At 37.1% G+C, this 13,553-nt stretch overlaps 1 protein-coding gene across 1 annotated transcript in view; it reads left to right on the top strand.

Moving 5' to 3' along the window:
- The window catches only part of fat1a (FAT atypical cadherin 1a), a 142,355-nt gene that overhangs the window by 110,512 nt on the left and 18,290 nt on the right, over positions 1–13,553 (top strand). The window contains 7 exon segments of the mRNA XM_056460918.1: positions 2,332–2,721; positions 3,517–3,731; positions 4,334–4,471; positions 4,562–4,705; positions 6,003–6,200; positions 11,594–12,416; positions 13,020–13,151. Coding sequence (XP_056316893.1) covers positions 2,332–2,721; positions 3,517–3,731; positions 4,334–4,471; positions 4,562–4,705; positions 6,003–6,200; positions 11,594–12,416; positions 13,020–13,151 — 2,040 coding nt within the window.

Genomic DNA, 13,553 nt, shown 5'->3' with positions numbered 1-13,553 from the left:
CATGTTTTAACTGCCATTAGAAAGCACTTGGCACTATAGACTTCAAAAAGAAGTATATTCATTGATCAATAGAGCTGCATTGTATTGAACTGTCATGAACAACTGCTTTCTAGTAATTTGGCTTGAGTGAAACTTTGTAAAGATTGTGTTAACTGGCTGTAATAAGAGAGTGTGTCTTGGCAGATAGGATTGTACTCACAAGCCACAAATATGCTTAGTCAACAAATGCATTAGAGGGATTAGTGTGCTCCATCTTCATCTTATTTGTTAGTGTCCGTGCCTTCCCCAATACAACAAGTATTGCTCACTCACACTACTTAATATGCAGTAAATAAAACAGAGGATTTCACTATGAAGTCTATTGTAGGATCCATTTATTACTCATTATATTTGACTAAATGAGACAGAGACACAGTATAGGTTATTTCTTGCAAATCATTATGACTGCTTTAGGCTTTGTCATTGGTATGGAAGCTTTCTAATATGGAAAATGTATTGATTTGTTTGCAGTCTTTATGGATTGTCTTTCTTAGTAAGAAATATGATGCAATGTGATGCAACCACAGGTCAGGAAAACACTCACAAATCGTTTTCAATTGTACATTTAAATACAGGAATAACTGATGATAGCTGCTGATGCTGTATTATTACACCAGCATTCAAATGTTTGGGTTTTTTTTTAAGACAGCTAAAAGGGCATTAAAGATTTTAGATTAATGCTGGTCATTTCAACTTAATATTTATCACATAGTTTTAGCATCAGGGTTTTTACACAACCCTTTATCATGATGATGACAAGAAATGTCTGAAACAGAACTTTAAAAAAATTGCTGAATGACGATGTGAGTGACACTGAATCACAAGAATAAATACCACAAAATATGTTAAAATAGAAACTTGAGAAACATAGACATGTCTAATTGACTTTTAATTGACTGTTATACTCCAAAAAAACAGCTTAGCCTTAGTCAAATGTAAAAAATAACTCAAAATTTACTTTGTGTACATTTTGTGACATTGATGCACAAGGGTTAAAGGGATAGTTCACCGAAAAAAATAAAGTTTTCTCACCATTTACTCACACTCATGTGGTTTTAAATGTTTGTTAGGGGTCGATCACACCAAATACGCTTTTATGCATTGAGAGGCACCTGTTTTCAATGGTTTACTAATGGCCGCAAGCGTTTTGCACACTGTTTATGTGCCCTGCGCACCTTGCATTTTGACCGCCTTCTGTGGCTCGCATTTTTGCCGCTGCTCACTGTGCAGTTGAAACAGAAAAGTGCCTTACGTCAGTCACGTCTTTTTCATTCTCCTATCGAATGAAAGCAGAGGCAGAGTTTCCGTTGAGGAGACTGCATTGTTTGTGTTGTCAAAATGACTGCGAAGACTTTTGAAGATGGAGGAGAGACTTGGGGTCGCTGTTTTGAGTTATCCGGAGCTGTATGACTTCACAAATCTTGAATTTCACAATATTACTAAATACTAAAATTATAACAACATAAACAGCAACACTTTCTTGTCAACAAAGAGGCATTGCGGTTCATCTCGCGTTTTTAGAACGTAAAAGCGTGTTCGGTGTGATCAGCCCCTTAATCTCTTCTGTTGACCACAAAACCAGATATTCTCAAGAATGTTGAGAATAAACAGCCATTCGATATGTTTGTGAATTAAATTAATGCGCAAAACTGGAATATCACATAAAAGACGTGTGAATAAAGCAACGTTTCCATCCAAAATCGTCACTTTCTGATTAACTGGTGCCAAATATCAAAAGTAAAAAAAGAATTTGCTGCTGGTTTGTCCATTCACACACATTTTTATCATCACATGATTTCTTATAACAAAATCACATGACTTTCACATGACTTCACGACATGCACATACTGGAATTTGTTCTGTAAAATTTGTTTGGTTTCCACTGTAGTTTATGCACGTTTTCTTATCGAATAAAAAGTTTATCCTACTCAGTTATGTGCATACAATTTTATTTCAAAATGTATGTGCATCTTGGCGTTTCCATCAACCATTTTGACATTCATAGTAGGAACAAAACATACTATGGAAGTCAGTGGCTGCTTTTTTACAACATTTTTCATTATATATTCCTTTGTGTTTAACAGAAGAAAGTAACGTAAACAGATCTGTAACAAGTGGAGGATTAGTAATTGATGACAGAATTGTCATTTTTTTGGTAAACTATCCCTTTAAGAATGTGTACATGTGTTAGATTATCAGAATCAAGAAGCAATTCAACAATGCTGCAGTGTAATTAGTCTATTTCATCCTTAATGTCAATATTAATCTCACTCTGATTTGTGTGTGTTTTAGGTGTTAATGCAGAGATCGTCTACTCTCTGCTGGACTCTGCTGATGGTGTGTTCTCCATCGAGGAGGAGACAGGTGTTGTGCGACTAGATCGTCCTCTGGACAGGGAGCTTCAGTCACTTTACACCCTTCGTGCCCAAGCCACAGACCGGGGGTCACCTCGCCGTCTCTCGTCCCACACAACTGTCAGTGTTTCCATCTTGGACATCAACGACAATCCTCCAGTGTTCGAGCGTCGCGAGTACACTGCCACCGTTGCTGAAGACATCCCAGTGGGCACTCAGGTGTTACGGGTTCACGCTGCCAGCCGAGACACAGAAGCAGGAACAGAGATCACATATGCCATTATTAATGGAAATGAGAGGGGAGCGTTCCGCGTCGACCCACAAACAGGTGACCACAGTGGCTGACTGAGATTTAGTGGCAGCATTTAAATAGTGAAAATAAGAAACATAAGTTTTCTGAAACTGTTGCATCAAACATAAATAAAAATAAAGATAATTTTTTTGCTGCTTTTTTTTAAAATAATTTTTACATTCATATATAATTATTTCTTATTAATAAATTTTTTATCCATTCATTTTAATAATTAATTAATTGTATCCATTTTATTTTCATGCTTTCTTTCTTTTTACTTTCGTTTATTTCATTTTTATTCATTCATTCATGATTTATTAATGCACATATTCACTAATTTATTCATTTTATCTATTTTTTTCATTTATTTATTGACAAGTTAATTAATTATGTGTAATTATTTATTAAATTCATTCGTCCTTTAATTCACTCATTTAATTAATTTATTAACATTTCAATTGTTAATTTTAACAAAATACTAATAATTATTATTTTTGCTCTTTTCAGTTTATCTCTTTAATTGTAGACCATTTTGAGGGATGTAAACGAAACCAATGGTTTTAACGTATTTCCTGTTTTACATATTTAATTGTTATAACCTCCGAGAATCCAAAAAAGAGCCACATATTGATAAATAATGTTATGATAGCGGTTTTAACATTGTGTTATGATTTAATTGTCTCTTTTTGCAGTTATTAAATAGTTTTATAACAAGCAGGAAATGTTCATGGTCCAATGACATGATCACATTGAAATGGTCTATTTAAAAATAAATATTTAAAGATTTAGATTTTCCTCTAACCGAATTACACATTGTCCTGCTTTTCCTAGGCGGTGTGTTTGTGATCGAGCCATTGGATTACGAAACAGCACATGAATTTTATCTGACAGTGGAGGCAACAGATGGAGGCACACCATCACTCAGCGACCTGGCCACTGTGAACATCAACCTGACTGATGTAAACGACAACAGCCCCGTCTTCAACCAAGACATCTACTCCGCCGTGATCAGCGAAGACGCAGAGCTGGGAAAGACGGTGCTCACTGTAAGTCTTTGGGTTATGATTTTATTGTGCCCTCATCAGTGTTACGTCCTCTATTAAAGATGCCCTCAACTGCCATCAAATGTGCAGCTTTGTTTGATGCGTAATGGTATTTCAATTAAAATGCAAAGATGGTGCGGGGCATAGAATAGTTCCTCCTTCTTTAAAATGTAGCCAATAGTGCTTTGTCAGTCAGAGTCTAAGACATATTGTTACTAACACACAAAAAAACTTGAATTTAGTTTTCAGGGGACTTTAAAATCAACACAAATAGTGCACACGATAAACAAACACAGTCCAATGTCAAAACTAGAGCTTTCTGCAGCCAATCTTTAATCTGTAGCCTCTATCTCGGTCTCGCTCTGGTCATTTATTAGAGATGTTCATGTCTTATCATGCCTGAATATAATTTGTCAGTGTGAAAGTGAGGCTTTGATACCCGGCTCTGTTTCACTTGCTTGCCTTCTGATTTCCCTCGAGGGTCTCAGCCAATAGTTACTGACTCGCGAAGCAAGAAGGACGAGGGGGGTGGGGTGGGGTTGCTGCATACCTGAGTCCTGGGCAATCTTTATCTTAACCAGGTGTGTGTTTCTCTGTGTTTGAAGGTCATGGCAGATGATGCAGATGGTCCATCCAGTAATCAGGTGCGCTTCTCTATCATTGATGGGAATCAAGGCAGTCCATTCACTATTGACCCTGTCAGAGGAGAGGTCAAGGTGGCCCGGCTGCTTGACAGAGAGAAGGTATAAGACACTCAGGGGTCTCAGTAGAGGTTGCATTGACAGGCTGTTGCTGAAACCGTATGATGACATTTTGTTTTGTTTGTTTGTTAGACTTCAGGTTACACGCTGACCGTGTTGGCCTCTGACAATGGAAGCCCGGCTCGATCCAGCAGCGCTACCATCAACGTAGACGTCTCGGACATCAATGATAACCCACCTATCTTCTCTCAATCCAACTACAGCATCATTATTCAGGTCTGAGTCCTCAGAGGAGATAATGAAGTGATAATTTCAGTGATTTCATTCTAGTGCTGGTTAGTCATAGTAGAGACAAGTTATGCTAATTTATAGTCATGGTTTAGGGTCACTAAACACCTTATATTTGATTCATTTCAAATAGGGGGTGTTCACAAAGGATTCTTCCATGAACAAAAATGCTGCATAGAGTATCAGAAATCTTAATACTGGCCTGTTGTAATGATGGCTGTGACAAGTCAGATCCAAATGCAGCTTTATTTTAGAGTAGTCAGGCAAGCAAGGTACAATACAGGAGCAGACGGTAGCATGAAGATAATTCATAAGAGTAGTCGGTGTAACAGGGGAAAAGGTCAAAGCAGGCAGAAAAACAAACATAAGCAAAATAAACAAACAAACAAAGGGTCTAACATGGAAAGGCAAGGAAAATGCTTTGTAATGCTAACCACAGATAACAAGACTTAGCACTAATATTTATGTGTGGGGTGTGAATATATAGTCCATGTAATCAGTCATGATCAATTTCAGTTGTGTGTATGTGTAATCAGCAGGAGACCTGAAACTGGTGTGTGACTGCAGGACGTGATGGGAAATGTAGTTCAGTTCAATGGCAGATGTGATTTGTGTCATTTCCGTGACAATTTAATTTAATTTAATTTAATTTAATTTAATTTAATTTAATTTAATTTAATTTAATTTAATTTAATTTAATTTAATTTAATTTAATTTAATTTAATTTAATTTAATTTAATAAAAATGTAAAAATGTGAAAGTTTAAATAAAATACTGTAGTATTGTAAAAATAAAATAACAATAAAAATGACCCAACACCAACACCCAACTCAGATGACATGAAAAATAAATTGCACTGTTGTGATTCACTCTCTTTTCTTTAAATGAATATTAATAAAAACTTAGCATATAAATTATTATTTTTTTTGTTTAAAATCATTAAAATTGATATTTAAAAATAACAAATTAAAATTGTTGTCTTATTACATAAGCTGTCTATTAATAAAGTTTTGAGTTATACTAATGCCATTAAATATAAATAGAATGCCCCTCCTTATATTTATATTTCTCAGAATATTGTTTAATACTTAAATTCATAATGCAATTAGCTGAAAATACCTATGGGATATTACTCAAAGAAGAAAGTATAATTATTCACCACCATTGCCTATGCTTGCTGGCACATGCAATAAAAAAGTATCTCTTCTTAGTAACTTGCTAGATTGTGTGACCTTTGAATATTTCAATTGCAAAAACTTTAACACTCTCTGCTTATGTTGTATAGGAGAATCAACCAATTGGTGCCAGTGTTCTTCAGCTGACTGTGTCTGACCGCGATGCCTCCCACAACGGGCCACCTTTCACATTTTCGATCATTAGAGGGAACGAGGGCGACTTCTTCCACATCACTCCTCAGGGCGTCCTGGTCTCTGCAGCGACTCTGAGCCGCCAGACTCAAGAGTTTTACCTTCTACAAGCCCAGGTGAGACCTCAATCTCGCTCTCTGATTCAGCCCCTCTCACTGAAGCTGTAGGGGTCTTGTTCAGTTTTCATTGGAAGTCTGGAGGGATAGATGAGCAGTGGCGCTGAGGTGAAGAGCTGCTTATTCAGTATTCTCCTCATGGGCCAGGCATGGCCAATAGAGTATGATGACAGAGCAGGCATGAAAAGCTGAGCTCTTTCACAATGACCTCCTTTTTACGTGTTACATTTCCTTTTTGTCCGTTGGAGGTCATCCTGTCACTCTTTGATTTTGAACAGATGGCTTTCTGAATGAATAGTATTGACGTTATTGTAAGCCAGATATTCATTTCATTTACACTTTTTGACCAGTAGTTCTTTATCAGAATGTCCAAACTGGATCGTTTTAGGGCCTGAGCACTGATGGTGTGAGGACCCTATTGGAATTGCTTCGTTTATTGTTATTATTGTCATTCTGTTCCAAAATTAACCACATTTTTTAAGGGTCTAAACATGTTGAAAACTTTTACGTAAAAAATTTACGTTTGATATAGGCTTCAGAATTGGGTGTTCGAGCTACATTTCACGCACATATTCAAAAATTCACACACATAAAACGTAACAGGAAGTTGTTTATTTTTAATTATCTCAGCTCAGGTATTTACCATTTTTCAAGCGTTGTGTTTTAACAAACTCCTCCAAGAAATTTAATCAGATCAACGCTAAATTTAGGTAGTGTTATCCTAAATTTTTTTGAGATTTTTAATTATTAATAATAGTTTTTTAATTATACAGAGTTTTCGCTGAGGGGCATGTCTGTAGAGGGCATACAAACTTTAATGTTTAGGCAAAAAACAGGAAGTTGTTAATTGTGGCTTGCTAAGTTTGATTTGCCAAAAAAATCTGATGTTTGATAAGATGTTTGTCCTGTCCTGAAGACACCTACATGCAAATATTTATTTACAGTCATAGCGCAACCTTCTGACAGAAGTAAGTTTATCACAAATCGGTGACGTTGTAAAGTTCTTTTTATATTTACTAGCTTAAATTAGGGTTCTCGTGCATCTTGAAAGTACTTAAATTTCAGACATATATATTCAAGGCCTGGAAAGTACTTAAAAACAAGCATAGGTCCTTGAAAGTGCTTGAATTTATGGTGTCATTTCAACAATTATACTGTGCTGCTGCTTTCAAAAACTGAATGACAAAACTAAAATATTCTTAATTTTAAAATCTTAAATTTAAATCTTTTACAAAAACTATGACAAATAATGCACATTTTTCAATATTTCAGAAACTGCATTTGAATATTAACAGTATTGAATTCAACAATACTTTGAACATGACTGTTTAAATTGGTCTACATTTTTGAAAGTGACACATTCAAAACAGTCCTTGAAAGTCCTTGAATTTGGTGTCCATGAAAGAGTGGAATCCTTGTTAAATGTAATGCCCACTGTTCTCTGTCATTCTAAGGCTGCTTTATACTTCTACGTCGAGTGATCGGCGTGACCCTCAGCGCCTGCCTTGCGCATTGCTGTGCATTTATAATTCTGCATGCTGTTTGTGTTGCTCTTCAATAACACATCCGAAACGCTAGCTGGCAGTGAGGTTTTTATATTCCTCTGTGTCAAGTTTCTTCGTGGGTGTTTTGTTTTTTCTGAATGCTACATTAATGTACAAGTAGCTAAAATTTGCTCATTCAGTCGGGAACCGGCAGACGTGCAACAACTTTAATCATAAGGTAAACACAAAACAAAAGTTTCCATCTGGAACTCCTTCACGAAACTCGCCACTTGTAAACACACGTTCTATTGGGCTTGCGCGGCTCTCATTCCCTCCCACACTCATCAGTGCTACCAAGCCGACCAATTACAGAGCTTGGGCTACACGTCGTTGCGACGTGTAGTTACATTTTTTGAGAGGTCAGTGTCAGCTACGCTGGACCATACGCGTGAGCTTGACGCAGAAGTAAAAAATCAGCCTTTAAGGCCACCAGTCAGCAGTGAACCTGGTGAAAACTGCCTGCATGGTGTATTTACTTCTCTAGTTATTTTGCTAAAGCCCCGCCCCCTTCTTTTCAATTGATCGTAAGCTCACATTTAGCTCTGCATCTGTCGAATCCGTCCAGTGATGAATAGTTCAGAGTCCCCTGCCCTAGATTTGCTCTCCAATATTTCATTTCAGTCTAAAGGACATCACAGTATTGAAGAAAAGATTGGATGCCACTTCTGTTTCATCACAAATTTAAACTGCATTTTTGTAAGATTTTAAACATTTCATATCTTTAGGATTAAGATTATTTACATTGTGCCCTCTCGAGATAATACAACTTTAACATTGTATTTATATATTTCTTAAAAAAGAGAATACAATCCTGGTATTTGTGTTTATTGTCGATTTCGCATAGTCATGGTAACACATTTGACATTTTAAGGCTTGCAGGACAGTAACTTGTGACTTTTTCAAAGAACAGTGGCTTCATTGAGTGTTTCTGGTTTGTGGAACATTTCATTTAGGTTATGGGGTCGATGAACAGCGTAAGACACAATCGACATCTTGTTGTAAGATAATATAATGTATAATAATATTATAAAAATTATATTTTAGATAAAAATGATAAAAAGTATGTTAACATAATAAGAACATTAATAATAATATAAAATACTAATTATAACAACAACAATAATAATAGAATAACCAGGAATTTCTGGTATATTTAGAAATTCGGCATGCTAAACATTAAGCTTCTTGTTCATGTTTTTATTAGGAGTAAAATTAAATTACCCAGGGAAATGGATAAATAATTGACTCAAGCCAGACTCAAAACTTGGATGTGCCTTTATCCACCAGGCCAAATCTGTTTTCTTTGCACATGTGATTCTGTGCAATAACAAACGGCTTACTTAAATGTGTGAGCTGAGAAATTTGCTGCGACTCACACTGTGGATCCTTTCAAAAGTAAATCCAAGCTCAAGTGCTCCCTCTACTGAACGTGACTGGCACTTATTATCAGCGCCTCAATACAGAAGCTTCAGTTATTTTGTCCTCAATATTCAATTACACCTCCAGCAGCTGACTTTGAAAACAGTGTTTGTCGTGCATGCTGCTCTGTGCTGTAAAGTGTGTTTTATCAGAGGTGTCATAAGGCTTTTTTTCTGAGTTATGAATAATACTTGCTAATAAAAACACAACTATTACTATTGTTTAAAATTATGATTGGGGATTGGCCCTCATGGACACCACAGGTTTATATTGTGCTTTTTTATATACTTTCCTTTAGTCCACCTTTAGTGCGTTATGTTACTGTTCTATGTAAAGATCTGCAAAATTACAAAACACAAATTTCAATCCAGGGTGGCACGGTGGCTCAGTGGTTAGCACAGTTGCCTCACAGCAAGAAGGTCACTGGTTCACGTGGGTTTCCTCTGGGTGCTCCGGTTCCACACAGCCCAAAGGCATGCGCTATAAGTGAATTGGATGAACTAAACTGGTCATAGAGTATGATTGTGTGTGTGTGTGAATGAGAGTATAGGAGTTTCCCAGTACTGGGTTGCATTTGGAAGGGCATCCGCTGCTTAAACCATATGCTGGAATAGTTGGCAGTTCATTCCGCTGTTTATGAACTGCCTCTGATACCTCAATTATAGTTCTGAGTGTTCTTACAGGAATGTACATATGACAGTGTCCCAATTTAAATATTTGCTACCCAAAACATGCCCGTAAGATGCAATTTCAAAGATCTAGTGTATTGATACACATGCAGGTTCTTCACGTCTTTGTGAGTTAGGAATTGAAACTGACTCTGCTTTTAAAAAGCCTGTTTTGTTTGTCATCACTGGAGTTTCTAAGGCACAGGCGCTAAAGGCACCATCCTTATCTGGATGAGCAGCGGCTCATTTGCATTTGAAGACACAAACACGCACAAAAATATATATATTAAAAAAGAGGCATTTAATAAATGGTATATTAATCAATCAATAATGACATATTTTGAGCTAAACCTTAAGAAAGTGTTTCCCAACCCTGTTCCTGAAGGCACACCAACAGTGCACATTTTCAACCTCTTCCTAATCAAACACACCTGAATCAACTCATCGGACCATTAGAAGAGACTCAAAAACCTGAAATGAATGGCTCAGATAAGGGAGACATCCAAAATATGTACTATTGGTGTGCCTGCAGGAACAGGGTTGGGAAACACTGCATTAAAGATGCAGTATGTAAGTTTGACACCCAGTGGTTGAACTAGGTGTTGCACACCTGGTTCTAAACACACGCAAGTGCAGGCTGCCAGATTGATGACAGTGTGCCTGATTGTCGAGCCTAAAGGCTGATTTAAGGCTGATTTAAACCATGTTCTAAATAAAAGGAATGGCACACGATAGAAGGAATATTCTCCATATTAAAAAGAGTTGTTTTTTTTCCAACCAAGACCTATAACTTCTAAAACTATGAAACTACTAACAGAAAACTAGGACAATGATAACCTCAGGTACACCTCATGTGCTTTATTTAGTGTTAAATTCTAATAATGTGAGTTTGAATGCCATTTTACATGAAATGTATTGCCATACTACTGAAAGCAGCAGCAGATAGTTTACATCAGATCTTGAGGTAATGGAACTTTAGAACATTGACTCTGTGCAAGCCAACAAATATGAGTGGTTCAGCCTGAATATTTAATAATGTTAATAAGGTTTAATATGTATTAATTAGATTGTAAACTTTACAATAGTGCAGTGAGTGCACTATTCTGTGCTTCTGAATGGATGTATTTACTTTTCTGTCGTGTTTTGTCTGGTACAAACAGCCAAATTGCTTATCACTGCGTATCTCATCATGATGATGTTGTTAGGACACAGGGTTACAATGTAACCTGCTCACTTAATGTTTGCATTCATAATATTTATATTATTTGCTAAATAATAACATATATTGAACTCATATGGAACTCTGAATCTGTGTCTCATTTCGGAGGCTGCTACTGTCCACCAGAGATTGCATTTCGATCACGGACGTATGCTTTGAGAGCCTTCATAACTGAATGAATACGCAATTTTCTCCCAAGGCAACCCGAGGTGCTAAAATATAATTGACTGGCAATGGGCCAGGTAAATGACCAAAACAAAGACAGACGTTCTGGCACGTAACACACATTTTCAAAGAAGAATAAGTGACTTTAGCATTGTTTTTCAGATAAACAAAATGTTCCCTTAGCATGTTTCTTAAATATCTGCAAGCATATTATGGTATTTTTATACTTTAGAAGAGTCAAAAACCCACAGACACATTTAAGGGACTCCTAAGAGTTATCACATCTTATAAAAAGTATATTATTACCTCTTTAAACATTTCCAATATGTGTTAACACCTAAAACTTGTGATTCTGAGTCCTTTATGTTTTTGCTCTAGGTAACAGACAGCGGTCGACCTCCACTGGTCTCCACTGCATTCGTGAGTGTTCGTTTGATCGAGGAGAGCATCTACCCTCCCTCCATCCTTCCGCTGGACATCTTCATCACCACAGCCACTGACGAATATTCCGGTGGAGTCCTGGGTAAAATCCACGCCACCGATCAGGACATTTACGACACTCTAACTTACAGCCTCGCACCTGACAGTTCCTCCACCTCGGAAAGTTCCGGCCTCTTTTCCGTCTCCCCTGCCGATGGCAAACTAGTAGCCCGTGGGAATCTGGACGCCGGTCAATACGTCCTTAACATCACAGTGACAGATGGCCGCTTCACCGCAGCTGCCCGAGTCAATATTCACGTGCGGCAGGCGACAGCACAAGCGCTCGATAACTCCATCGCGGTGCGTTTCTCTGCAATAGCACCCGAAGAGTTCATCGGAGATTACTGGCGCAACTTCCTGCGGGCTTTGAGGAATATCGCCGGTGTCAGACGCGGGGACGTGCAGTTGGTCAGCTTGCAACCTGCCGCCGATGCCTCTGGTGACCTAGAAGTGCTTTTAGCTCTAGAAAGATCAGGAAGTCCTTTCCAGCCCCAGGAAGTGTTGTATAGAAAGCTGAACGCCTCGGTCGGGGTGATCGAAGAGATGACAGGAGTGCGTATTGTTAGAGTTGTGAAAAAACTCTGTGCTGGTTTGGACTGTCCTCTTAGTTTCTGTCAAGAGACCGTTGCTTTGGAGACTGGAGCGGTGTCTGCCTACAGCACCGCCAGGATTAGTTTTGTTACACCACGTCACATGCGCACAGCAAAATGCCTCTGTGAAGGTAAATATACTGACAGAAGTCACCAAAAGTGCATGTCATTTTTGAATCTAGCGTCATCTTAAGCCTTTACAGTTGAAGTCAGAATTATTAGCCCTCTTGTAAGATTTTTTAAAACACATTTCTAAACATAACTGTTTTAATAACTTATTTCTAATTACGGATTTATTTTATCTTTGACTTGATGACAGTATATATCATGTCACTAGATATTTTTCAAGATACTAGTATTGTACTAGCTAATATATACTAGCTAAAAGTTCAAATTAAAGTCTTAACTAGTTTAATTAGGCAAGTTAGGGTTTTTAGGCAAATCATTGTATAACAATGGTTTGTTCCGTAGACAATCAAAAATATATATTGCTTAAGGGGGTTAATAATATTGACATTAAAACTGTTTTAAGGAAATGGTTTTTAAAGGAACAAAAACTGCTTTTATTCTAGCTGAAATAAAGCAAATTAGACTTTCTCTAGAAAAAATAGAAAATATTTTAGAAAATATTATAAGTTCCTTGCTCTGTTAAACATCATTTGGGAAATTTTTGAAAAAGAAAAAAAAAATCTTTGGAGGGCTAATCATTTTGACTGTATGTGTTGATTTTATAGGAGCTGAGTGTCCTGTCTTGAGTAAACTCTGTGAGGGAAGCCCCTGTCCTGATGGCATGGAGTGTGTAGAAGACCCCCCACACAGCAAATACAGATGCATCTGTCCTGAGGGAAAACAGGAAGAGTGCTCGGGTAAAAACACATGCCTGTCTTCTGAAATTTGCTTTAGTGTAACTCAAAAGGGGGTATTTAAAATTGGTATTGAATTATTTTAGTAGTGGATCCTGCCAAATCAGTTATTGAAGTTACTTATTGGGCTATTCTTGTTTAAATTAATAAATTAGCCAGAGATCAGTTATCATGATTAAACAATCTTGTATCTGCCAAATCATCTCAGGTGTTTTGAGCAAGTTGTTGAGAAGATATGTGTGCAGCCGCAGTGTTTCATTGCAAAGCGATGTGTCCAACTACTTATCTGGCATGCGTTGTATAGATTTATTTAATAAATTAAATAGATTTGTTGTCGTCTTTGAATAAAACTGTGATATGTACAAAAAATCTTCAAAAATACAAAGGAATTATGTTTAACACCTG

The sequence above is a fragment of the Danio aesculapii genome, chromosome 1 (genome assembly GCF_903798145.1).
Source record: "Danio aesculapii chromosome 1, fDanAes4.1, whole genome shotgun sequence".
In the NCBI taxonomy this organism is placed as follows: Eukaryota; Metazoa; Chordata; class Actinopteri; order Cypriniformes; family Danionidae; genus Danio; species Danio aesculapii.
Note: the sequence above shows the minus strand (reverse complement) of the source record. Positions and strands in the feature narration are given on the sequence as shown.